Source organism: Eubalaena glacialis, chromosome 3 (assembly GCF_028564815.1).
Source record: "Eubalaena glacialis isolate mEubGla1 chromosome 3, mEubGla1.1.hap2.+ XY, whole genome shotgun sequence".
Classification (NCBI taxonomy): domain Eukaryota; kingdom Metazoa; phylum Chordata; class Mammalia; order Artiodactyla; family Balaenidae; genus Eubalaena; species Eubalaena glacialis.
The window spans coordinates 79,842,917-79,869,646 of NC_083718.1; the positions used below are offsets into that span (position 1 = coordinate 79,842,917).

At 52.2% G+C, this 26,730-nt stretch overlaps 1 protein-coding gene across 1 annotated transcript; it reads left to right on the forward strand.

Moving 5' to 3' along the window:
* Window positions 1–20,840: 20,840 nt before the first annotated feature.
* On the forward strand, window positions 20,841–25,820 carry LOC133088099 (ETS translocation variant 3-like protein). The gene is made up of 5 exons (XM_061185886.1): window positions 20,841–20,904; window positions 20,998–21,235; window positions 21,491–21,680; window positions 22,111–22,231; window positions 25,360–25,820. The coding sequence occupies exons 1-5, from the start codon at window positions 20,841–20,843 to the stop codon at window positions 25,818–25,820; spliced, it is 1,074 nt and encodes a 357-aa protein (XP_061041869.1).
* Window positions 25,821–26,730: the final 910 nt, after the last annotated feature.

Here is a 26,730-nt window from a genome sequence, read left to right on the forward strand (position 1 = left end):
ACTTTTAAATTTTGTTTAAAAGAAAAAGAACTTTGATCCAATCTTTCAAGAACTGTTCCATTTTTTTGTTTCTTCTTGGGGGAAAAAAAGTTACCAGTTAATTTGTTTTGAAATATTTAGGCATTCTTTTGAGTTATAAAATTGTGATGCAGGGATTTTTGGGAATTCACATGTGAAAGATGACTTCACTAGTTATCCGCTTAAGCAGAATAAAGTGTGTATATGTACATAAAATGTAAGTAATCTTAACTCCATTGTGCAGTGCCTTTTAGATGTTCCGCTTTCTATAAAGTCTTCAAATTTTTGCATATATATATTATATATATATGATGTAATGTTATAGAAATATATGTATAATATACATATTTTTTCCAGGGGTATCTGATAGCTCTGTATTTTGTTATGGAAGTTGAAAGAAAAAAAAGTATTTTACCTCAGAAATTAAAGTTAAATAAAATTTTAAAAAAATACTTTTAAGTAATGTTTGCGGAACGTTGGTTTTGTTGTTGATACACTAAGCCAGGGTGGTCATGCCAGGGAATGTGCCGCGTGCATGCCAGCTCACCCACCTCCACGCTTTTTATTCCTGTTGTGCAGGGGCCAACACAGTGAGGGTAGGTCCCTTAAGAGCTTTGGAGATTGTCAATTTCCTTGAGTCAATAGATGCTGCTAGATAAAGGACAACTGAAGCCAGGGACACGAGTTAGTGGGGAAATTTCTACCTCACGATTGACTTGAGGATTCATTAAGAGTACATGGCAAAGCCCGACACAGTAGGCCACACTTTGTATGAATCTATATGAAATGTTCAGAATCGGCAAATCCACAGACACAACATAGTGGGTGCTGTGGAGAGTGACTGCTAATGGGTCACATCTTTTGGGGGTGATGAAAATGTTCTGGAGTTAGTGGTGATAGTTGTACAACAATTTGAATAGAAAGGCCACTGAATTACAGTCACTCTAAAAGGGTAACTTTTCAGCTATGTGAATAATAATCCCAATAAAGGTGATTTGGGGATTATTGATTTTGTTTTTTTAGTACATGACAAGCCAGTGCTAGGGAAACCTAGTATTTCCCAGTAGAGGACAAGAATCCAGAGGAGTAGGAGGAGATCTTACTGGGATATTGAGTATCATATAACACACCCTAAGAAAAATGGTGCCAGACTAAGTATTCTCATTTTACTCTTGACATAGGCAAAGTGATCTTCTAAAGATCCCAACATTGGTAGAATCACAGAAAGGTGTAAAATTTGACTTCTATGGAAGGGTCCTGTGAGTTCAGAAAGGCTGAAATTGATGAGGGGTGAGGCTAAAGAGGCAAACTAGGATGGATTATGAAGGGTCTTAGGAGACACCTAGAGTTTACATTTGACTCTGCTAGCAATGGCCATCCCCAATATTATGCAAAAGAGTTTGGGCTAGACCAAAGAGGAGTATGAAGGCCAGCTTGTCAAATTAACATTTCTGCTTAAGAAGACTATTAACTCATTTTGGCAGGAAAAGGTGAAATGACAGAGGCTAACTGGTTGACTCCCTGAAGCAACCCAAATCAAGCTGGGAATGAATGGGCTTGGATGCAGACCCTCCTGCTAGGAGAGCCTCCTGATTGTTTTCCTTCCTCAGGCTGCTGAAAGCAAAGTGCGACTTGTTAGGAATGAAACTGGATATAGTTTTGAGATCAGGATCCCAGGCCACCAGTTCTGCCACCCAATGTTGACCACTCAATGCATAGAATTGGATGGCAATTATTCAAATTCTGGGCAAAGAGGCGTGAGTGGTGGTGAGCAGGGAGGAAGAAGTGAGGAAAGAGATGGAGCTTCAGGGTGAGAACGCTTTGGGGGGGAAAGATGAGGGGAAAGTAAGTCTCAGCCTGTGAAATGAGCAAGTAGGGAATAACCCCTTCAAAGTCTCCCCATTATCTCCCTGTTCACAGTCCTTAGTTTAGTTTAGAAGGCCCTTCATAATCTGGCTCCCGTTTACCCTTCCAGCCTCATCCTTAACCACACAAACACGCATACACACACTCTGTCAGCCCACACAAAGCCTAAGCTCCAACCATAACAGCCAGTGCAGAGACAGCAGTTACCATGTGCCAGGCATGTTAAGGGCTTACTTGTATTAATCCCCATTTTATCAAGGGGAACACTAAATCACAGAGACATTAACTGGTATGACCAGGGTTCAAGCCCCAATACCTGTGTTCTTAACCACTCATGCCATAAGGCCTCTTGGCCCTGCTGAACTCACTGCCTGGAGACAGACGTCTTTCCTCCACTTCACCTGACCAATTACATCTTTTCCAGAACTCAGCTCAGATGTCATTGCCTTCAGGGGCCTTTCCTGGGCACTCTTCTGTGTGCTATTGCAGCCCATGTTTACCTCTGTGCCACCACCCTAACACAATTTTGTCAGTGCTCTGCCGGTCCGGTTTCTCACAGGATGGTCCAGAAGCCTAGGGCTGGTGCAGGGGTCGGTTCGTTTTCTCCAGTGCCCAGCACACTGCCTGGAGCCTGAGGATGCTTGATGAGTATTTGCTGGATAAATGAATAACAAGAAATATATGAAGGAGGTTTGATTGTCCAGATAGAGAATGCCAGTTTGGAATACTGAGGACAGAAGGAAGACTGCTGTCTCAGACATCCCCCCACTCCACCACCCGTAACCCCTCTTGTCACAGCTTCTGCTTCCCTCCTCTCTCAGGAGCTGGGTGTGTTGACTCCCTGAGGAAGGGAGATAAAGTGGAATTGGCTCTAATCCCATAGTCCCACCCCTGCCATTCTACTGGCTGTGAGTCCTTGGGCAGATTATGGAACCTCTCCGTGCCTCTATTTCTCTATTTTAGAAGATTGTTCTGAAGATTAAATGATGCACATAAAGCATTTAGTACTCAAAGTCCTTTTTTTAAATGACATGACAAAGATATTTATGCCTGTTCTCTGTACAGGGCTTTTGCCTTCACATCACTTCCGTCGGCCCCCCCTCAAGAGGAGGTAATATACTATTGTTGCAGGAAGGGGGACTCCTTCCAGGGCCCTAGAGTGGGCTCTTGTCTAACACTCGGAGATGAATTGTCCGAGGAGACACACTTACTGACAAAGCAAGAGACTTTATTGGGAAGGGGCGCTGGGGCAGAGAGCAGCAGGGCAAGGGAACCCAGGAGGGCTGCTCTGCCACGTGGCTCGCAGTCTCAGGTTTTATGGTGATGGGCTCAGTTTCCAGGTTGTCTCTGGACAATCATTCTGACTCCGGGTCCTTCCTGGTGGCGCGCACATCGCTCAGCCAAGATAGATTCTAGCGAAAAGGATTCTCGGAGGTTGATAGGACATAGGGACTGGTGTCTCCTCTCTCCTTTTGACCTTTCCCAAATTCTTCTGGTTGGTGGTAGCTTGTTAGTTCCACGTTCCTTACCAGGACCTCCTGTTGTAAGATAACTCATGCAAGTGGTTACTATCTGGCTTGGCCAGGGCAGGCAGTTTTCAGTCAGTGGTTCCCCTAACACTATGATCCCTGTTTTACAGATGAGAAAGTAGGGGTCCACAGTGGGTGACCTGTCCTACTGATTCAAACCTGTCTCATGAGTCTGAATCCCATACTTTGCCCATTCATGGCCTTGGATCTCTGAGACAAGGGTGAAGACACTTTGTTCTAATCAGACACGCAGAATTAGGGGTGGTGCGGGGGACCCCAACCTTAGCATTTCTCCAGGAGTCAGGCTTTGTGTCCCAATCAGGAGTGCAGAAGGAAAGCCAGCACCTGCAGCAGGCCCAGGGGAGGGGGCCTCTATCTCTGGACAAACAGGCTCCTGGGGCTGGGTTTCGAGGACTGATCACAGAGGGATAAAGATCAAAGATTAAAGCCTTCCCAGAATGCAGACGAGCCCCACCCTGACTCCCAGGGCCCAGGTTGAGGGGAGAAGCCCCACATCTCCAAACTCTGGGCTCCAGGATCTGGGAATCTGGTCTAGGGAGACAATGGGGAGGGTGCCACCCAACAATGGGCTAAGACTGAGAAGTGAAGGTCTAGAGCCAAGAGGCAGCAGGTGTCTGCCCCAGTGTCACTGCCCCTTGCCTTAGTTGTTAGGTGCTGGCTCCATCCCAGCTTCAGCCCGAAGACTGGTTTAGGAGAACAGTCAGAACCTTACAACCTTGGTCCCAGAGAGCTAAGGGCCCGTGAGGGAGGCCGTCTCTGACCTCTCACCCCACCTTCTGCAGGAACCTGACCAGGGAGGAGAGGGAAGGAGGGAGGAGGATGGAGGGACCCCTCTCTCCAGGAGACAGAGGTCAGCCTTGAAAACATGATTCTGGCTTCAGGGCCCTTTGTTCCAGTGTGTCCTTTTTGTCCTTCTGGTTTTTTCTTTCCCCCAAATTCCTCAAAGAGTAATTTAAACAGGCAGAGGGTGGGGTAGAGATTTCTTTGTATGATTTTGACCTCCAGACAACTAACTGGAAGGAAAAGGGAGGGGAAACTGAGGTATGCGGTGTAGGCCCGTCTTCAGAATATCACAGTAAAGGAAGCTTGCTTTGGTTCTCCCACTCCTGGCCCAGCTGGGAAAAATCTTTATCTGCCCATGTTGAAATTTTGGACTTCTGGTGACCAACTCCTCCTACCCCCATGTTGACAATAACAAGTAACATTTGTACGTTCTTGTCACTTGCTTTAACTTACTTGATCCACGAGTTGATCCACAACATTGCCCTCTGTGGATTATTACTATTATTATCCCCATTTTGGGGATGAAGAAAACTAAGGTCAACGAAGTTGAGTGAATCACCCAAGGTCAACACAGCTAGTGAGTAACCAAACCAGGACTCACCCAGAGTTCCTGACTCCAAGCTCCATGCTTTTTCTCAAACACCTCCCTGCCCCTCAGTGATGACACACAGAGGCTAGAAGAAAGGGACGGGGGATTGAGTTGCTTTAAAGAGGCCCCTGATTTCTCTAAGGGAGTCTTATGGAATCATCACTGGTGTGAGCTCCCCTGAAATGACCTCCAGGCCAGAGAGGGAGAGGCACACATGCTTTCAGTCAGTCATTCATTCCTGAAACTGACATGGCCACATGCCAGGAGACACAGCGAGTCCCTGCTCTCTGGAGACTCACAGAGACTCAGTTTACTGCGGGAAACAAGCCAATATAATGAACTGAAATACAAGTCAGATTGTGGCGAGGTGACAATAGTCACTCATTTATTCATCTAACATTTCCTGAGTGCCTGCTGGACGCCAGACTCTGTCTTGGGATTTCGCAGTCAAACATAAACACTCCTAGCCCATCAGGAGCCTCCAGTTCAAAGACGGGTAATTAGGAAGCTCGGGCTCCGGCTCCAGTGCTCTCCCCACAATGCCACAGGCTTTCCCTTCATCTCCCAGCGAGCTGTGACTTTTCTGGTTACCGGAGAATTTTCAGTACTGACTTGGGCAGGCAGGAACTCAGATGCCCCCACAACGGTGGGGGAGTTCTCACTCTCCTCCACAGCCCTTCTGGGAAAAAAAAAAAACAGAGCCCCAAGATCCCTTCTAAACACAGGCAGTCCTCAGATGGACTGGTGCCCTTCACTGGCAGCACCCACACCACCACTTTTGGATCAGCAGGAACCAGGGTCCTCCTCCTAGCCTCCTGCCCCCAGAGTCCAGCTCAGCCAGAGCCTAGCACATAAGGAGTGCTCTATAGATGGAGTAGGTAGGTTGTATTGCCAGTAACAGTGAAGCAGGAGGCACCACTCCCTCTCCAGCAGTCAGGTCAAGGCTGATGGGGAAGGCTTGGTCCTTGCAAACCTAGTTCTGGTCCTTAGATAGCTCCTACCTGATTTGGGGGTGGGGGGGACCACTTAACCACACTTGGCCTTAGGACAGAGATGTGGGAGGCTGGCTATCCAACTGGCTTGGGCTGTGGCCCCACCAAGGGGGAACGAGGGTGGGGATGGGGAAGATGGAGAAAGAGGGTGAGGCATCAACCTAGAAGGACTGTTGAGAGTGGAGCAGTTTGGGAAGGGAGGAGAGGGGATGGGTGAGGGGAGATGAGATGGAGACGGAGTCCTGGGCCGGGAGCCTGAGCACTCGTTGGGAGCTGGGAGGGGCAGGGGGTGATACTCTGGGGGACAGAGTGCAGAGGCATCGGTGGAAGGAAGACCTAGAGGTGAATTCCCAATAAGGTGGGGTGGGGGGAACTGAAGCGAGTGGGCGGGGGCCGCAGAAGGGGTGGGCAGGGGAGCGGGGCTGACAGCAGGGAGTGCCCCCCGCCCAACCGCCCAACCTCCTGCCCATGGTATTGATCCGCTAGATTACTCAATTTCACCCGTATTGATCAGGTAATTGCTTTATCTCGGGTCTCATTTGAGCTCTGCATTCTCCTGACTTTCCCGTCTCTCTCCCTCGTGTTTTTTCCTATCAGCCTGACACAGGCTCCTTAACACAGAATAAATATATATATAGATATATATATATGTATATATATGATCATAAAGGTTTGGTTAGCCTGCCCCGGGTTGGTGTTTGGGAAGGGGGACAGGGGTGGATAGAGGAAGGTAAGACCAGCCTCCCCTCGGAGCCCCTAAATTCTCTTTTAAGAAACCCTTCCTGGCTCTAGATAGTGGAAATGTCTGCCCACCCCAGGTTCTCCGGGGTCCAGATAAGAGCTGCGGGAAATAGGCTACATAGGCCTTGGTCTCAATCTGTCTCTTCTTACCACCCCACCCATCCTCCTCCCCTGCAAGACCTGGAAACCCCAACTCCTCAGCCAGGTTCTTGGATGTCCCTTTACTAAGTCTGCAGAGTCTTGCCTCTGTCCTTCTGGCTGCTCTTAACTATGTGTCCTGCCAGTCTGTCCCCTGTGGCCCAATGTGTGTCCTTCCTGCCCACCTTCCTCACCCTCTCCCACTCTCCCCATCCTTGGCCTTGGCCCAATCCCCTAACCCCAGGGTTCAGGCAGCCTGTCCTTCAGCTGGAGGAAGGAAAACTAGGGAAGGAGACTCAGCCACTCCCCAGGGAGTCCACAGTCTGTTCCTCCTAGGAGCCCCCAATCTGAGAAGCAATGGCTCTTGTCTTCCTGAAGCCTCCAGTCTGAGAGAAGGGACAAGACCCATCTGAGGACAGGACAAGAAGACCCACACAAAAATTATAGACAAGGTCCCGGGAGGGGAGTGAATGCTGGAAGATCCTGGGCAAGATTCAGCTCTCTCACCATCTTCCAAAGCTCAGCCCCAGATTAGCTCACAGACCAGCCAGGCAGAGTGGCAGCAGATACTGAAACTGTAATTTGCCAACAGTAGCTCCCCAAGCCTGGGTGTGAAGTCTATGGGGCCAAAGGGGTCCATCCACCTGCAACCAGGTCCCTCCTTCCAGCACACACTCTGGATTCCTGGCGCCCTGGAATTCCCTGTGCAATGGCCAGAGCTGTGTCCAGGCCCGCATGCGCCTCCACCCTGGACGCGCCCTCCTGAGTATGAGGCTAGGGAGCAGCTGTCCATCTGTTCTCTTGCACAGGCGCCTGCAATGTCAAGAGTTGGCCCAGGGTGTGAAGATTCTTAGCATTGGAGCTCTATTTTCAAAACTTCTGCTGAGACTGTGTGCCAGGCACTGAAGTAGGAACTGGGAATTCCATGGTGAACATGATGGATAAGGCTCAGGCTCTCCCCATGGAGCTTAGAGACTCTAGGACATTATAAACCAGCTCTCCCTCCTACAGCCTCCAGGATCCCCCACCCGATCCATGCACACCACCCAGGGCCTTGCAGGCTCACTCTGTCCCCTTTAAGGAAGGGAGCCCATCAGGTGGCGAGAGGGAAGGACTCAAAGCAGGGCGTCCAGACACCATCCGCGCTGGGGGCGGGGAGGGTCCCATCTCTGAGCCCCACGAACTCATCCCACCCAGTGAGGAGCCAGAGGAAGCAGTGGGGGGTGTGCAGGAGGGTGGGAGCCCCACAGGGTCCATCTGGCTACATCCTACTTGCCATGAGCTGGCAAGCACCATCACTCTCTGCCAATGTCCTCCACAGAGCCCAACCCAACTCTTCACCAGAGTTTTCCAGAGCAGAGGGCAACTGATCCTTTTTCCTTTTCATCTTAATTTCCTTTTTAATTTCTTTCCTTTTTCCTTCTCATCTTAATTTCCGGAGTCCCATCTCTGTGCTCTGGGGAAGTTCCTCCTTGAGTCTAACCAGCATTCCTCCTGCTGCTCCCACAGCCTTTTTTTTTTTTTCTAGGTTCCTCTTCCATTCAAATGCCTCAACCTTTCCAGCTTCTCCTTCAACTCTCCACGCCCCATCTTCCTCTTGTCCTTCCTTCCCTGACACCTGCATTCATTCACTTTGGCCTCCTTGTATCCGGGCTGGGAAGAAGAGTGACCAACTGTCCTGTTTTGCCTGAGACTGTCCCAGTTCTAGTTCTAAAAGTCCTGTGTTTGGGGGAACCTCTCTGTCCCAGGGACAGTGGAGCACCCTACCTGGAAGGTAGGATACTGCATGAGGCCCAGTTCAAGAAGCCAGATGGGAGCAGGGTTTGAGTACAAATACGAAGAGGCCAGCAGCATTTTCCCACATGTCTACAGAGACAAAGACAGACAGACAGACAGACACACACACACATATACACAGAGATATCCATAAACAGTCTCCAAAACAAAAACACAGCCCACACATCCAGAAGCAGACACCCACAGAAACACGGACACCCGCATTCAGATTCACACACAGACAAACCCCGCCTCACACCCGCATTCCTCGAGACAGGTGTGTGTGGACGCACATAGGCATGGACAGTACACCAACAACGCACAGCAGAAACACAAAAACTGACACCAACACTTCCGCACAAAAACACGCGGTCATAGAGACAGACATCCACAGAGAGACGCGCATTTTATGACTCCTCAGAGACGCACAGACACACATTCAGACACCCACACAGAGGCACGAATAAGACCCAGGAGCACAAGATGCCTTCACCTGCGCCCACAGACTGAGCCAATCCACACATTCCAGAGCTTTTCCCTGTTCTGCCTTGGAAATGCTCACAGGATTGGGGATGTTGGCCCGGCTCCACCTCACCCCCAGAGGAGAAGGTGGGCCCAGCCTGGAGGTCTCAGGGGACCCCAGCCTGAGACTCACAGAACCAGATAGAGAGAGCACACCCCGCCACCCTGCTGAAGACTCCCTCTGCCTGGCGGGCCCTGCCCCCGCGCCGGTGCCAGGGCTGGGGACAGCTCTGAGAGCAGCCTCTCTGGAGAGGGGGTCGGGCATGGGAAGCCCTGGCTCCCTCTCTTGGGGTCGGGCGGCGGGGGTGGAGAAGTGTGAGTGAAATGGGTTTATTACTGGGAGTCTGTTGCCTCGATTGGTATCGATCCCCGCGTGTCACCTTCCATTGCCACTAATGGGACATGAAGAGTCGCCACCGACACCACAGCCCCCGGCTGCACACATTCACCCGCGGCTCCCCTCCCCTGTCCCCACATCCCGAAGCTGCATCCCAGGCTGCCTCAGCCTGGCCTCCTGCTGCACCTCCTCCTGCATCCCCCGCCTCACCTCCTCCCTCTGCCTCATCAACTCCTTCTCCTCCCTCTTCCTCTCCTTCTGCCTCTTCTTTGTCTCCCTGAGTCTGATTCCAAAAGCTTCCCCGGCACCTCCTTTTCTTTCCCCCGTTTCCGGCCACCTAAGGACCTTATCCCTCCATTCAGGGGTGTCCCTTTTCCCTCCCCTCGCTTCCTCTTTTCTCCCTCCTCTGGATCCAGTCTCAGTCACCATCACTCCCCCATGGGGGTGCATTGGGCCCCACCCAGTCTTGGGGAGCGATGGGGGATTCACGGGAATGAGCCAGTGGGAACCATCCCTCTTTCACCAACAGCTGGCAAGGAGTGCTTCTCAAGGGATAGTCTCCTTCTGTCACACCTGGACTGGCCAGACGGACCCTCCTGGAACCAGCCAAGTCCCCCACCTTCATTCATTCCACTGGCTGCCACGACCCCAGGCCAGATCCTGGCAGAAGAACAAGGAGAGAGTGAGGAAGAGGAGTCTTTTTCTTTTCCCTCTCCCTGTTCCTCGTGGAGGAGATAATGCCACCTCCTCATCTCTCCCCCACCTGGCAAGCCCCTCACCCACTACAGTGCCTGGGGAAACCATTCCCAGGGCCTGATCTCCCATCTGTGGGTCTTCGGTCCTGCCCATGTTAATGTCAGATGGTTATGAAGGCACAAGTGAGACCTGAGAGGACACATTCAGGGTGGTGAGGTCTTGATACAAAGTATGTCAGACAGTGTCGATAGACTGGGAATTTAGCCTATCGTGCTGCTTACTCAAGTATGAAAAAAAGTCACTAACTAGAACAGGAAAAGTCTACTTGCAGCTCAGATAAAGCATCCTTGGCTTTGCTGCTGTGAAAGCAGTCTGCGTGCCTGAGTCTGTGCCATTACGCCCTGGGGGCTGGCAGGGGAGCTGAGGAGAAGGGCTCCTCCCAGCCCCGCCCTGCGCCCCATCAGCCCTGAGAGACTCCCCTCCAGCTGACCCTGGGAGATACCCACAGCCAGCTCTAAGCCCCAAAGTGGGAAGGGCTGCCTCTTGTGGACTCCTGTCCCCAGACAGGGATGGAGTCTCCACCCCCCCATCAATGGGCCCCATTACTGTGTCAGGGCTGTTTAGGGGGCTGCATCAGGCCAGGTACAGTTACTAGATACGAAGTTGTGGGTTTGAAGGCAGTTTAAAATGTTGAGGCTTCCTGTTGCAAGTTAACGTAGTTGGATTAGCTAGAGTATGGGGAGCTGGTCGGGTACTTTTTGGTTTATTCACTCAGCGATCATCTGTAGAGCAGCCTCGTGTCCAGGCACCGCACCAGGCACCGCACCAGGCACCGGATGCACACAGAGATGCTCAAAAGAGCAAAGGAAAGGGCTGGATTTGGTCAGGGGACCTCCCCTCCCCAAACGGCACTAGGCCATTTGCCTGTGTCTCAGGGAAGAAACAGAGAGGTTCAGGGTCCCACCCTAGAAGCCAAAGTCTGTACCAAGTGCCCAGCTTCCTAATCCCATGCCCAGCCTCCCCTACAAGGGCCAGCAATCAAAACGTGAATTGTACAGAAAGGGTAGGGGCGGTGGCGGGGGGACTGCTGTGACCAGGTTTACGGGCATGTGAGAGGAAGTGGGCAGGGACAGCGTGTGGAGCGGCAGAAGAGAAAAGGTGAAACCCTAATAGTCTCAGAAGCAGCTGCTCTGGTTCTCACAAGGACTTGAAGTTAGCAACGTGAGGGACTTTCCTGGGAGTTGGGACAGTGGCAGGAAGTGGGACAGCAAAAGAGCCTTGAGCCTCCCTCCCTGGAGGCATTTCAGATGTCGCCTTCCCAGGAGAGCCTGTGGAGGCAGCAGGTGGTCTGAAGGACCTGGGGGGGTCCAGGCCCACCGTGTAGGTCCCAGTTCTCCCACTAAAGATTCTGCCACGACCTGCTCTTCTAATGGGGCCTTCATGGGGGAGGGGGAGGATGGAATGGCTCTTCCTCCCCAGAATCCTCTCCTTGGCCTTGGCATCTTCCTGCTCTGAACTCAAATGGTCCTAAATCCTTAAATGAAGGAAATGGGACGGGGTGAAGGTGAGCAAGGGGCAGAGCCAGCTCTTCAGGTGAGAAAACACCAGTGACATCTGAGAGAGATACCTGGGGTAACACGTCTAGGCACTAACCTCAGTCTTCCTGGCTATAGCTCTCTGTCCTCTATGGAGATCAAGTTTGCCTCGTCCTGGCTAATATTCCTCCCTTCTCCCTGCATCCAACTCCCTGGAACAGTGTTCTGGACCATCCCTCCCTTTGTAACCTCTTTCCTTTTTGCCCTCGATGGGCTCAGAGTCCTGTCCTCCTGCCTCTCCCCCAACAAGGACCCTCTCTTCGTGGCCCCTAGCTCCTGTCTCTTCCAGCAATCAGCCTCTCTCTCTCACCTTTCCATCATGTTAGCTTCGGTTGATTTAACCAGAAAACAACCCCCAGAATTTAATTCCGTGGCCCTCCATTCCCATCTCGATCAGCTCAAGGCTGGGAGGGGCTGTGTAATGATGGGGGAGTAGTGGGGGGGGGAGAGAAACTTGGCCTCCCAGAGTCAAGGAGAAAAAAAAAAAGAAAATCATATTGATTCCCCAATGACAGCCATCAATCTTTTCCTCCCCACTAGGGACTGGGGAGACTGGACGCAGGCCCAACAAGCTCCAGGGTCCCTTGGTCCCCAGGACGTTAAAAACAGAGGCTCTGGTCTCTGACATCCTCCCTCCTCTAGTTTCCCCTGAGGTCAGTTACCTAAATCCTCCATGCCCTCCCCAGTGTATTCTGGAATCCTACCGCCTTATCTTGTTCCTTCTATTTCTTTAGCAGGGTATCTGATGCCCCTGCAGTTACTTTCTCCTGTCTGGTTTATGACTTAGTTGGCAGTTCTTCTTGCTGTCTAACTTTGAGTAGTATTTATAAAGAAAAGGAAAAATCTATTTTCTAGAGCCCTAAGAGGAAAGAGACATAATAAGTGCTTTAAAAACCTTAGAGAAAAGGCGACTGGGTAAGCTATTAGTTTCATTTTAGTGCTTGAGACTAAGAGGAAATTTACAGATTATGAGGGTTCAACACCAGTATGCAAGCGGAGGTGGGACCTGGGACTCCGAGGGAAAAACAGGGAGTGAGGTAGTGTTAAGAGTCAGAGGTTATGAAGAGGGGGTTCTTTTCCAGGCCTGGACTCATCTCCACAGGACGTTCTATGAGAGAAGGGCTGACTTAGAGTGGGGAGGATAGACAGCTGGAAGGACTTCCCGGCAGTTCAGTGTCCCTTTTCCTAAAACTGAAGCGGGTGTAGCCCTCTCACCAGTCTCCCTGTTGGTCAGATGTTTCAGGAGCCATCTGCCCCAGAGGAAGCCTCTGGATGCAAAGGACCCAGTGGAAGACACTCCCTCCCACCCCACCCACCCACAGAGGTGGAGGGGGCTCAGGGCCGTGGTGCCACTGGCCCCCGAAGGGTTAATGCTATTGTCTGAAAACCACATCAGCTCCCCTGGGAGCTTGGAGATCCCGCTCTCATTTTAAGTAACCCTAACTCAGCGCGTGATGAGCGAGGGGTCGCTGGGCGAGGAGTGCGCCAGAAGGAGCCGCTGGACTGAGCCCGGAGAAGCTGCTGCACCAAGGTAAGGGGCTCTGGTGGCAGGTCTGCCGCTGGGGCTGGCCAGAGGGACAGCCCTTCTCCTCCCCCACCCCTTCCCCAGCTGTGGAGCCAGTCGCAGAGCAACTGGGAAGGGGAAAAGAAAGGAGACACAGGCATGGGGTGAACATGAGAGCCCAAGGGCCACACTGAAGCCGCCTAGGAGGGGCCAGGCTCTTCCATGCAGGTGTGGGACAGCGCAGAGGCAGGTGTCGGGCAGTCAGGGCGGGGGGGGGGGGGGTCCGGAAAGACAGTAGGTCTGGCATGGTACCAGGCTCTTCTCCCCAGATGGGGCACAGCTGGGGTCAGATGTCGGCTCACTGGGGCAGAGAAGACTCCTGGGATAAATGGGGCCAAGTCAGGCTCTTGGGGCTGAATGAATGAGAGCCTCAGCCATCCCCATGCCCTGTTGTCTGTACCTACAGGGAGTTCAGCGGCTCAGAGAGCTCACTGCTGCCATCCGTGTGGCCAGGTTGAAGGGCAGTGGGGGAGGACTGACACTGAGGGTGTGGGCATCACAGCGTGGGCATGGGAAGGAGCAGGAGGTGGTCCCAGGGAGGGCAGAGTTAAGGCTGTGCTCCCATCTGAGCCAGGCTGGGATGAAGTGACATCTCTGATGGAGTGAAGGGATTCTGCCCCATCCATCTGCTTCCCTCGCTTCCTCAGACTCCTGGCTTCTTCCCAAAGAACGAGGTCCAAGAAGCCTGAAATTTAAGAGCTCGGGTGCCCCGTGTCAGGCGCACCCCTGTGACAGTTGGGGCGGAGGTGGGCTGTGTGAGGCTGGAGAGGCACAGAAGGTGATGCTCCTATGGCAGAGAGAGGTTTTACTCCTCTTCCCAACAGACAAGAGGAGAAGGACTGGGAAGAAGGTGGTACCACTGCCACTCCACCTCCAACCCCTTTCTGGCCCTACTCGAGGGCAGTGGGGCCCCGTGGGGAGAGAGTCCAGGGCACATGGATGGAGTCTCGCATTGGGTTTGGCGCTCAGTTGAAGTTGAAGTTAGGGTTCATGGTAAGATTGGGTACGAGGGCCAGGGTTGAGGCGGAAGCTGGAAGCGGACATGGCATCGAGGGCTGGGGACTGAGTCAGAAAGCGTCAGAGGCCCCCAGCTGGTGAGAGCGCCCTGGGAGGCCCGCTGCCTGCTGCATTCCTCGTCCCTGTTACTCAGCCCCAGACAGGCCTGCCAGCTCATCCCAGCTCAGCATTTGGCTGGGAGCTTTCACTTCCTCGGGCTGGCCAGACTCCTCAGCCACCTCAGCACCTACTGGAGGGGGATTTCTTGTCCCCTGGGTGGGGAGATGAAGGGAAGGATCGGGGGTGTCCAGTCAGGGGGATCCCCTGGGGCCCAGCTGATGGGAATGAGATGAAAGGAACCGACACTGCGTTTGTGCTGGGAGAGGGCAAGGGGCCGCTGGAGGGCTGGGGGGAGTGGAGGGGGACTGGAGCAGCCTGGGTCGGGAAACTGGGGGCCTGGGTTTTAGTTTCCATCTCTGAAGCACAGGTGAGAGACAGGAGGGCAGGAGAAAGACAGAAAGTGACCAAGAGAGACAGTGACAGAGACAACACAACAGAGGGCAGGCTGGGTGAGAGGTGGTGAGGCAGGGACACCCTCTAAGGAGGAAAAGGGGCACGGGGGAGGCAAGACAGACAGATCACTTGATTTGTAGACAGGAGACAGTATGGTCTGTAGACATAAGACGTAAAGACAGCAATAGAGAGACCAAGGGAAACTGAGACAGAAAGGGATGGACAACAGAGAAAAAAGAAAGTGAATGGAGCTAGGGAAGTAAGACAAGAGAAGCCTGGTAGACAGGAAGTGGAAACAAGGAAGAATGAGACTTGAGAGGGGAGAGGAGAGAAACTGTAAGGAAGGAGGAAACAGTTGAAGATTAAAGGTCAAACAAAGTGAAACAGAGACTTGGAGGGGCCAGACCAAGGCAGCAGTGGGTGTGAGGCTGGAAGCTGGTCTCCTGACACCCCAATTCCCGTTCCCCAACCCCTGGGTCCTTGAGGGGTCTGTGACTTTCCCCATGAGTTTTAACTGCCCTTCCTGCCAGGTCTGGGGGTGGAGCATGGGGCTGTCTGGGTTTGGATTTTGACTCCATGGAGTTACACAAACCTTTTAAATCCCACGGCCCCCAGGGACCACAGAGACAAGAGCCAGAGACAAGTCTGCAAGGGGCTGGAGGGGTGGGGGTGGGGTGAGGAGGAGGTAAAGATCTGAGACCCGACGTGGGGGAACTGGCAATGGGAGCAGGTTGAGAGGGAGCCTGGAGAGGGGGCTCAGGGCTGAGGAGGAGGAAGGAGGGATTCAGGGGAAGTAGGGTGGACCCTGCTGGGGCAGCGGCAGAGAGGGAGGCGCCTCTCCCAGGTGTGGGCTGATGGCAGGAAAAGCTGAGGCTGCGGGAGGGAGATGGGGTTTAGCTGGCCAGATTCCCAGCCAGGGAGCATCCAGAAGGGCTCCTCTCTGCCCTAGGCTATCTGGGTTTGGCAGAAGAAGGGACAAGATGCCCTTGGTGAAGAAGGACATTGATCCCTGCCCCTCCCCCAAATTCCCCAAGGGAAAAGGTGTTGGCTTTGCCCTTCCGAGGCCCCCAGCTGGCCTTGCTCTCCCTCCTAAGTGGCTTTCGCTAATAGCGTTAAGGGAGGTCTCAGGACTAACCGCTCTCCACTTGGGGTTGAGATCAAGGGGAGAGACCAGAGGCTTCTAATCAGACTGGGGATTTGGCTGGAGGCGGGGCGGGGATGAGGAGTTTGCTGGACGCTAACAAGCAGAAAATATTACACACACATCCCCCCAGACTGCGATCTCTGTGTTTCCCTCACTGCCCCTCAGGGCTGGTTTCTCCACGCTGATCTTTCCGTCTCCCAGGGCTGTATCTGAACCTCACCTGTGTCCACAGCATCCCCGATTTCCGCGATGCTATTTCTCTGTCTCATTCTCTCTGATTCACTCTCTTCCTCACCGACCCTCTTGCCCTCTTTTTGGCCGCCTTTGAATTTATAAACAGTCCGTTTTCCCACTCATCAATCAAGCAGTCACTGAGAAGACTTCGTTGTGTCCAATCAATCAGATTATGGGGACAATCCACTTTAGCAGCTTAGAAGGGCCAACGACAAAGTGACTTTTGATGCAAGTTTCTACTTTGCAGAGAGGCAGCCTTGTCTTGAGCTCTGACCTTTGTTTATCCTGGGCGTGTTCCTGTCTTCCTCACCTCTCTGTATTCCACTCTGCCCATCTGACGGTCCTCTGGCTTCCCCCCGCCACCCCCCCACTGTTGATCATTTTTCTGGCCAAGAGCCCACCTCTCAGGTTTAGACTGGAGCACCTCCTTCAGGACCCAGGACCTCCTGCCAGCCTTGCCTCTGCTCCCAAGTTTCATCCTCAACTTTTCTGCCCTGATTGACTAATTACAGCTCAGAGCCTGGAGTCAGACCTGTTTGCATCCGGCTCCACCACTTGCCCTTGGATCTTATGCAAGTCTTCTAATCTTTTGAACCTCGATTTCCTCAGCTTGCAAAACAGAGATAATAATACCCACCACGAAGGATTGTGAAGATTCAATGAAGTAACATAAGAAAAAAAAAAGTCAAGCCCAATGCTGGGTTCATGATAGGGGCCCAGCTCATATTAACTAAACTCTTAAAAACGTAAAATCTGCTTGGGACATTTCCTTCGGCTCTAACATCTAGGTTAAGGCTCTCTTTTTTATCATCGTTATCGCTATTGCTTTTCTTAAATAATTACCTAAAGCCTACATGTGTTGTAATGAGCGCTTGTGTTGGCCAAGGGGATTAATCCTATTAATAGTAATCAGAATGATGGTGATGATGACAATAATAATTGCTCGCTACTATAACCCTTCAAGAAACACAAAGCTCTTAAGAACAAGCTCTCTGATCATTCAAGATTGGGTTATGATCCTTTGTGATTTATGGTTCTCAATACTTGTCCTCTTAAGCCACTGCACTGATCCTGCAGTAGGGCCTGGTGGGGCTGTTCAGAGCCTGTTAGAGAGCCCCAAGCTCCAGCGCAAGAGGGAGGGAGCTGGGAGATGGGGGGTAGTGGGACAGAGTGGGACCACCTCCCCCAGCCTTCGGGAGCACTGCCACCAGAGTGTGGGTTAAAATGAAGCACAAGGAATTAAGATTAAACAGCCAGAGCAATTCTTGGATGTAAAGGTAGAACTAAAATCTGCTCCTCTCTGAGGGTTCCCCATGGCCAGCTCAGGGGCTCCAGCAGAAAAGGACGGACTTGAGAGCAGATATTTGGCAGGACTTACCAACGGTGAGGATTTCCACATCCAGAACCAGCAAGCTCCTCACACACGTGAGGATCCAGGAAGGACTCTCACAAACATGGGAGAGGCCAAGGAGGAAGCTGCAGCATTCAGGAAACCCGGGGTTTAACCCACTTTGGCTTCCTATTTTAGATTTTGTTCTTTGAGGGAGCAGGAGAGAGGGTTTGGTAGCCTACCTAGGTGGCTGATTATTATAAATTTTGTATTTTGTATTAAGTTCTTGCTTTCCACTCTTTCACTTAAAGAGCTGTGTGACCTTAGAGAAGTTAGTCACCCCCTCTGAGCTCCATCTCATCTGATACTCCCTGTGAGGTTCAGGGTGTGTCAATTTCTCAGCACAGTGCAGAGTGCCCTGAGCGTCTGCTCTGCGGTGGGTTTATTGTTCTCTTCTTGCCAGATCCTAAATCTACCCTGAGGTCACAAACCCTCCAGACCAGGAAACATCATCAGATCCAGCAGGAGGCACCGCAGCCCTAGGAATTCTATCTGCTTCCTCCAAGGAACAGTCCTCCTTTGGAATCTCTCACCTCTGCACCCCCTATTTCCCCACCCATTTTCCTAAGATGAGGTAGGAGACATCCCAATCATCTGGAGGTTAGACAAAGGAGGAACTTCCCAATGGACAGAGCAGGATAGGAAGGTGGGAGAGGAGTAGGGGCATCTGCTTCAGGGGAGGAAAGGAAGGAGAGAAGATTCCAGAATATCAGCTATCAGTTTAGAGACAGATGGATGGGTGGGAAAACCTATTCACCCAGATTCAGAGTGGGCACAGACCTACTCATAGCCCTGTCTGCCTTAATCTCCAGAGATGCTCTCTGCTGGGGCCAGATTGGGTACCCCTGGACACACCTGCCCCCAACAGGCTGTAGGTTTGTCCACTGGCCCACCTGGAGCTGTGTGTTCCTTGGGAAAAGGAGAGCAAGAGACCCAGTGACCTCTTAGTGTGGGGGGAGGGAGGGCAGGGTTGGAATTCCTTGACATTTTTATTTTATTTTATTTTATTTTATTTTATTGAAGTATAGTTGATTTACAATGTTGTGTTAATTTCTGCTGTACAGCAAAGTGATTCAGTTATACATATATATGCATTCTTTTTCATATTCTTTTCCATTATGGTTTATCACAGGATATTGAATATAGTTCCCTGTGCTGTACAGTAGGACCTTGTTCTTAGGATTCCTTGGGATTCCTTGACTTTCCAACACCCACAGCTCCTTAATGCTGTTTCCCATGGATTCTTGCTACTCAAAGTACAGCCCATGTACCAGCAGTGCTGGCATCACCTAGGAGCTTGTTAGAAATGCAGAATCTTAGGTTCCACCAAGTCCCACTGAATTAGAATCTGCATTTTAAAGAGATCCTCCAGTGACTCTTATGCACATTAGAGTTTGAGAAGCACTGCTACAGAGGATTTGTTTCAAGTATTAAGGCAGCACAGTATATGAGAAAGTGCCGTGGATTAGGAGTGGAGGGTGGGACGACTATACACCATGTGTCAAGTCGCTTTCCCTCTCTGAGCCTCATCTGGAAAGTGAGAAGGCTACTCCAGATAAGCCCTCACATGCCTCCAGACCTGACGGCCTAATAAGTTCTGGTTGAGAACAGCCCTCGCCTCATGCCAACTGCATCAGAGATGGAAACCCAGAGCCCAGGTGGTGTGAGCTGGTACCCTGTGCGCGAGTAGTCCGCTGCGCCTGGGCCCAGCCCCAGGAGCAGGCCTCTCATTCTCCCATCCCTCCTCATCCTCTGGCCTATCAGTTCATCTTGCACTAGGGACAGTAGAAGCCAGCTTTTCGCACCATCCTCAGTTCCATCCAGAAGGCTTTGTGACTTAGACATTTCCTCTCCTCCCCTCACCTGCATCAGGCAAGTTTATCTCACTAGAGCTCGTTCCCCAGTCTTCCCCCCATCTCAATGCCCACCCCCATCCCACCCCCAAGCCAAATTGGGAACCAGCAAGATTCCATCTTCCTTGCCCATGGTTCATTAATTCAACAAATATTTATAGAGCCCCCGTGAGTACAAGGCCCTGGGCTAGGATGGGTTCCGGGGAGCCAGCAGGGAAGAAGACAGCCAGGGTTCCTGACCACAGGGAGCTGACACTCTGAGGGGGAAGACAGATATTAAACACATAGTGACACCCTTGATAAATTCATCACCATTCATTGATTCTACCAACAATCATTTCTTTTTTTTTTTTTTTCTTCTCATTAATTTATTTTGTTTTGGTAAGTATAGTTATTTTTATGACAATGCTATTTATGCTTATACATAATGTGTTTATTGTTATTTTCAAACCAGTTAATAAGTACTTAAAATATTTATTTTAAACTTCTAATATGATCAATGTGATAAACATAACCCATAGCATTAGAAGTTGTTTGGGGATGTCAGTTGTTGCTAAGAGTGTAAAATGGTACTGGGACTAAGGGGAACCTCTGGATTACCCCAGCATCACTGTTTGCCCAGGCGCCATTGGTTGGTGGTGAGGGGAGGCGGGGAAAGGGCATAAACACCTTTCCTGGATGCATGGGGGTGGGGGGGTTGGGGTGACATTGAGCAGTACTGTAAAGGGGGTGACAGGGCTCTGAAGACCAACCTCAACTAAGTTTTCAGGAATGAGAGACTGCGTTCTAGGGAAACAAAGGGACTTTTCCAGAGATGCCTAATACCTGGTCCAGAGGAGGGTAACCTAGGAGTTCCAACATTCAGCACTCACTGTGGTAACTCTGTTCTTTCAGGACACACTGTCAGGTGCTTGGCAGGTGACTTTTGGGTGTGCTGCTGGCGGTGATTCTGGGGGAACAATCATTTGTTGAACATCCACGACATGCCAGGCACTCTGCTAGGCACTCGAGACTCCTCGGTGAATAAAACGCACAAAAATCCCTCCTCTTCTCAAATGTAAAATTGTTCTAAGTACTATAAAGGTGTGGGTTTGTGTATCTGCCAACTCCTCTCACTCAAGGTTTAGAAAGAGCCAACGATTAATTACATTTTCACTTGTCTCCTCCTGGGAAAAACCCCAATCCTGTTAAGCCCTGAGAAAAGGTCTCATTCTCTAAATCCCCCAGCGGCGGCAGGACCTAGGACCCTCTGCATTCCTCCCCATCTATAAAGCAGCTCAGCCTCAAGCCCTGAGCCCTGGGTCAGCCCCCGGCCAGTGAGGAGGTCCCCAGGGGAGGCTGGGCCCAGCCTGGCTAGGGGGGAGCTTCCTGCCTCAGACCCTGCTCCCCTGCCTCAGTCTCCCTTTCCTCCCCTAGTCTCGTCCCTCTTCTCTCTTTCCTTCCTCTTTCACCTCCTTCTCCCCTGCCTTCTTTCGCTTCCTCCTAAGAGGGGACCATTTCCCCCCAAGACCCAGACACAGCTCTTGCTCCCCCGGAGTGGACAATGCACCGCAGCTGCCTGGCTGAGGGCATCCCTGCCATCGCCTCCCGTAACTTCTGGATCTCAGGTGAGCCTCCGCCAGGTGTCCCAGCTGTGCTCCGGCAGTGCCCCAGAGGCCTCGGGAGCAGTGGGACGGCGCTCACTCCCCTCTCCACCCCAGGCCTGGCCTTCCCCGACTGGGCCTACAAAGCCGAGTCATCCCCGGGCTCCCGGCAGATCCAGCTGTGGCACTTCATCCTGGAGCTGCTGCAGAAGGAGGAGTTCCGCCATGTCATCGCCTGGCAGCAGGGAGAGTACGGGGAGTTTGTCATCAAGGATCCAGATGAGGTGGCCCGCCTCTGGGGCCGCAGGAAGTGCAAACCACAGATGAATTATGACAAACTGAGCCGGGCCCTCAGGTGAGAGGAGGCAGCCAACGTGGCCAGACAGGGCAGAGTTCAAAGAAAAGAGCTGTGGTTTCTGGCACCCCTGTCAGATTCCCGCCCCTCTGAGGCTTGGGAAATGCTCTGGAGTATGGTAAGATGTCCAGTGGTTATCCAGGAACAGCTCGGGGTTTGCCTTGCCAGCCTGGGGACAGGGGTTGTGGCTGCGTCTCTGACTGCATCCTCCCTGCCACTGGGCCAACCCTTTATTCTCAACCTTGGAATCTCCAGATATTACTACAATAAGAGGATCCTGCACAAGACCAAAGGCAAAAGGTTCACTTACAAGTTCAACTTCAGCAAGCTCATCGTAGTCAACTACCCTCTGTGGGAGGTGCGGGCACCGCCATCCCTCCACTTGCTGCTGGGGACCCCTGCTCTGTTTCGACCAGCCCTGGTGCCCATGGGTGTACAGAGTGAGGTAGGCATGAAGGCTGGTCCTGTCCCCAGAGCTCCACCAGAACCTGCCTCTCTGTCCAGGAGGCCCCCAGCCCTCCTCTGTGCCTCAGGGGCCCATCAGCTTTCAATGTTCTTCTCCCCCTGCATCCTAGTCCCTGAGTGTCCCAGGGGTGGGGGTGATACTCTGAATCACCCCTACATATTTAACAATCCCTATAGTAGAGCACCTGCCTATGAGAGAGGGCAACTCCTTCTGTGCCAGGATCACAGGGAAGGGGGTGGGGGGGTCTCAGGGGAGGGTCCAGGACATGTGGGCAGTGCTGACTTAACAACCATTATGAGAGTATTTCATTATTTTAATGACTGGTCATTAAAACAAACAATGTATACTGGGGAATACATGCCAGGCAGGGCCCATTCAACCCCTGAGCCTGCTTCTCCTCACTCCCCAGCTCCTGCATAGCATGCTGTTCACCCATCGGGCCATGGCAGAGCAGCTGGCTGGACAGCGGACCCCTCAAGGACCACCAGAGGCCTCCGGGGACAAGAAGGGAAGCGGCAGCACTGTCCACAGTGAGTGCTCAGGACTGGGGAGGGCCCAGGGAATCTTAAGCAGAGGAGGGGAGGACCCTTTTGATTGCGCACATGGGTGAGGGGGCATGAGTCAAAGGATAAGTCAAGTATTCATTCAACAAACATTTATTGCTCACCAGCTATTTACTAAGTGTGGGGACCCAGAGATGAAAGACGGCTCTCAAGAAGCTCGGAGATCAGTAGGGAGCAGAGATGGGAGGATGCTGAGATTCAGGGAAGCATGAGGTGCTATGGGAATGCAGATGAGTTGGGGCTTCCTGGAGGAGGCTACACCTGAGCAGGTGAAGAAGATGGAGAAAGATGCCCAGGCAGAGGGAACAGCATTTGTGAAGTAAAAAGCTGCAAGTGAGTGTAGTAAATCTGAAGATCTGCCGGTAGCTTACATGGTGAGAGTAAGGTGTGTGATGGGAGGGGGGACAAGGAGGCGGGTGAGAGACGAGGCTGGCGAGGCGGACAGGCGTCTGGTCACGGAGGGCCCCAGAAGCCATGCTGAGGGGGCTTGGACTTGATCCTGTGGACAGGAGGGACCCAGAGGGAGAGGCACATCCAGATGTTCATTTTACAAAGACGACTTGGGTTGACGTAGAGTTTGGGGTGGAAGAGGCACACAACTGATGTTGGAGGCTTTGAAGATCATCTAAGCAGAGGATGATGGGGACAGAACCAAGGCAGGGGCCATGGGTGGAGAAGGAGGCCCAACTGAAGAGAGATTGGGAAGATAAAGTTCACCCATTCATTCCCTTATTCACTCATTTCTTCTTTCAACAAATAGCTCATGGGCTCCTGTTGAATGTGCCAGGCCCTGTCCTAGGGCCAGGGGTGCCAATGTGAGCAAGACTGCCTTTATAGAGCTTGTAGACAAGAGGAGGTTTGCGGACATTCAGTTAATAATCCAACAAGTAGATAAGTAATGATAATTGTGCTAACTGCTAAAGGGAAGTTCAGGGTGCAGCTGGGAAGACTTCCTTGACAAAGTGACATTTGAGCTGAGACCCAAAATGTAAATCGGTGCCAGCTTAGTTCAGAGGGAGAGAGGAGAGCATGGCAAGCAGAGAGAATAAGGTGTGCAAAGGTCCTGGGGCAGGAAAGAGGAACCCGGAGGAGGCCAGTGTGACAGCACATGGTGATGGAGGGGGACACGGCAAAAATGCAGGCAGAGGCCAGTTCTTCCAGGGCTGTAAGCTGGGAAGAGGCAAAGTCAGATTTTCTGTGAAAAAGATCACAGAGACACTTGACCAACACAAGACTCTTCTGCACAGGCCCAAGACCTATCCCTCCACTTCTGGCAATTTCATGGAACAAAGACCCATGGCCCTCACCCCACCCAAGTGCAGCTGAGAGCCCAGAGGTCCCACCTCCCAGAGAATGCAGGGCACCTGGCTCTGGGTCCTCATGAGCACAGCCAAGGCTGTGGGCGTAGGGCGGCTCAAGACCTGCTAGGACTCGTAGGGCCACAAGTCTGGCAGCCTGGAGCAAGACAGCACCTGAACACCTCTCTGTTCTTCCACCCACACCCACCCCTTCCCAGTTCTGGGAATGCCTTGGGCACAGAGCTGCTCTCTTTGGGAAACTATGAGGGGGAAATCAAAAAATATTCCCTGGCGAGCCCCCGCTTGGCGTGAGGTATTTTGCACCTGCCTGCCCTCTGCGGGTACACAGGCCCTGCCTGTGCTTGGGTCCTGGGGCACGCTAAGGAGCTTTAGGTCCCTGGGAGTCTAGTAGCAGCCACATGCCCACTTCTGGATCGGGATTCCAGAAGGGTGTGCCAGCCCTTCACTCCACCTTCACTCACAGCATTTGGTGTCAAGAGAAGAAGCTGCTTCTGGGGAGAAGGGCGGCCAGGACTACTGAGCCAGGGGCAGAAGCTGCAGGACCAGAGCTGGGAAGGGGCGGGGAGGGGTAGGAGGACTCTTAGACCCATCTCCTCCACACGCCTACTCAGCTGTGGGGCCCTGAGGGGGGACGCTGCCTCCAGGAGCCCCAGGGGACACAACCTTCCTGGGGGAAAACAGCAGTCTCCACGTCATCTAAGGACCCAAGAAAAAGACGGTGACCTAGGAGAAGGTACACTCTGGCAGGGGTCTCCACGCTTTTCCTCATGAAGGATCATTTTTACTATTTTCCCCTTTCACAGATCCAACATCAGAAATATTGTTCCTACCAAATAAATCGGATGAATTAAGTAATAACTAAATTGTTTTCCCAGTTCTTACTAACTATAGCCCTGCTGATGTCATCACCTTGGGTTGATACTTGCTAAGAAAAAATATGGAACTGGAGTTAGGTTTTTTGAACTATAGAAAGTGGTGTGAAGTTCTATATAATCATCCCCAGAGATCCCAGGCTAGGAGCCCCTATTGCAGGATCCTGGGGAAACAGGGCAGATTTGGAAGGAATGGAAGGAGGGAGGGCTTCTTGAAGGAGGAGAGCTATAGGCCAGAGCCAGCCAGAGAAGGGGAAGGCTGGGGCTCACCCCACATGCTTGGCCTCACAGCTCAGCAGGCCCCATGATGCTGCTTGATCTTAGCTGGGAGCAGGGGTTTTATGGATGAAGGAACTGAGGAATTTAAATGACAAACCCAGGGTCACACAACTAGATCTTTGCCCAGCTAGAATAGAACTAGAGTCCTTTGCTACAGGGACGAGGAGAGTGAAGAATGAATCCATTGAGTTATGGCAAAGAATATCCTCATTCATTCATCCAACACATTTTTACTGAGCACTTAATACGCGCCAGGCTGGGTTGGATCCCAGGATCCAGAATAAAACAGACACAGTTCCTGCCACCACAGTGCTGGGAACACAGATATTAAATAATCACACAAATGACTCCTGATTCTGAGCAACGGGGCCCTGGAGGAGAGTACCAGGAAGGATGAGGGGGTTGTCCAGGGGCTCTCACCTAGGCTGGGAAGGCTCAGAGGCTTCCCCAAGGAGATGACATTTACGATAAGATGTGAAGCAAAGAAAAAAGGAAGGTGCACAGGTGGGGAGAGAAGGTTTCAAGCAGGAGCAAAAAGAAATGGGAAGTGGGCAGAGAAAGGAGACATCTCCAGTGGTGGGGACTCACTGACTCTTTCTCTCTCTCTCTCTCTCTCTCTCTCTAGGACTTGGCTCTGCCCCAGCCCCCTGCCGGCTCAGCCCTTGCTGCCATTTGGGGAGCCCCCAAGACGAGCCTCCCAGTTTTGCCTCCTTCACCCCTCCCCTGCCACCCCCTGTCCCCTCTGACTGGCCCCACCTCTCAGGGCCTTTTTTGCCCCCTGTCCCCGCAGGGCAGCACTTCCCAGGGTCCTCCATGCCAGACACCCTGCTCCCAGGACCCGCAGGGGCCCCACTGGCCCGGCATTTTCCCGGCCTTCCTCTGTTGGCCGGGCTGGCGCAGGGGGCTGGGGAGAGGCTCTGGCTCTCATGCCTGAGGCCCAAGGGGCTGGAGGTAAAGCCTGATCCCACGATGGATCCCAGGGAGGGCTTCTCCTCAGAGAGGCAGGAACCCTACATTGTAGAGGAAAGTCCTGTGTCCCCCAATCTGGAGAACTTCAAAGCAGTGTGGCCCTTGGATCCTCCTTAATGGGGGAGGAAGATGTGAAGTGGGGGAGTGTCCCCCAAACTCCATCTCACCTCTTACCTACCTCCCTTCTGGCTTTGCTCCTTCCCCTGGCTGGAAACAGCTTTAAATTGTAGAACGATCTGAAGGAACGGAGTTGCACCCAAGGAGATGGGGGGCATCACAGGGAAAAAGCAAATGTGGGGATGGGGAAAATTGAGGCAGAGTGCCCCCTCCCACCAAATTGCTAATCAGATTAAGGAGACATTCTTAATCTCAACTTTTTTTGAGGGAGAATGAGAATAAGGTTTCCATAGGTTTCCATCATTTGAAAGACCCCATACCTGCCCACATGAGACAGGAAATTAAGAGTCTAAGTTGGGGAAGGGTCAGGAGTTGTTTTGTTCCCCGAGTCTCAGGGCAACTCCTTTCTTCACTGGGGCCCTTGTCCCTCATCAGGCTAAGGTCTCCCCTCTCTCTCCTGCCCCTCCGTGCAGCTCTCTCCGATCCCTCTGATTTCTGTGACCCTGGGAGCTCCTGTCCCCTCCTTTCCCCAAGACCCAAGCAAGAGGGGTCAGGAGGGATGGGCCTCCTCAGCTCTGTAATACTCCACGGCAGACCATGAATAAAATGCCCTTGGCAAACCTCCCTCTTGGCTGACCACCCCCTGCTGCGTTCCTGCTGCCCTCTGATCTGGTTTGGAGCTAAACACCACCCAGGATTCCTGATGGGAAGCGGGGAGGGGGGTTTGGGAGGAGGAGTAAGAACCAAGCAGCAGTAGGAATCAAGCCAGTCACTCTCCTCCCTTCTGCTGCCATCATGTCCCAGAGAGAAAGGCTGAAACTGTAGCCCGAGGAGCTGCCCTGGCCAGTGAGAAACCAGCCTCAAGGAAGGAACCTAGGAGCAGAGCAGGGGTCTTCACAGAATGACCCCC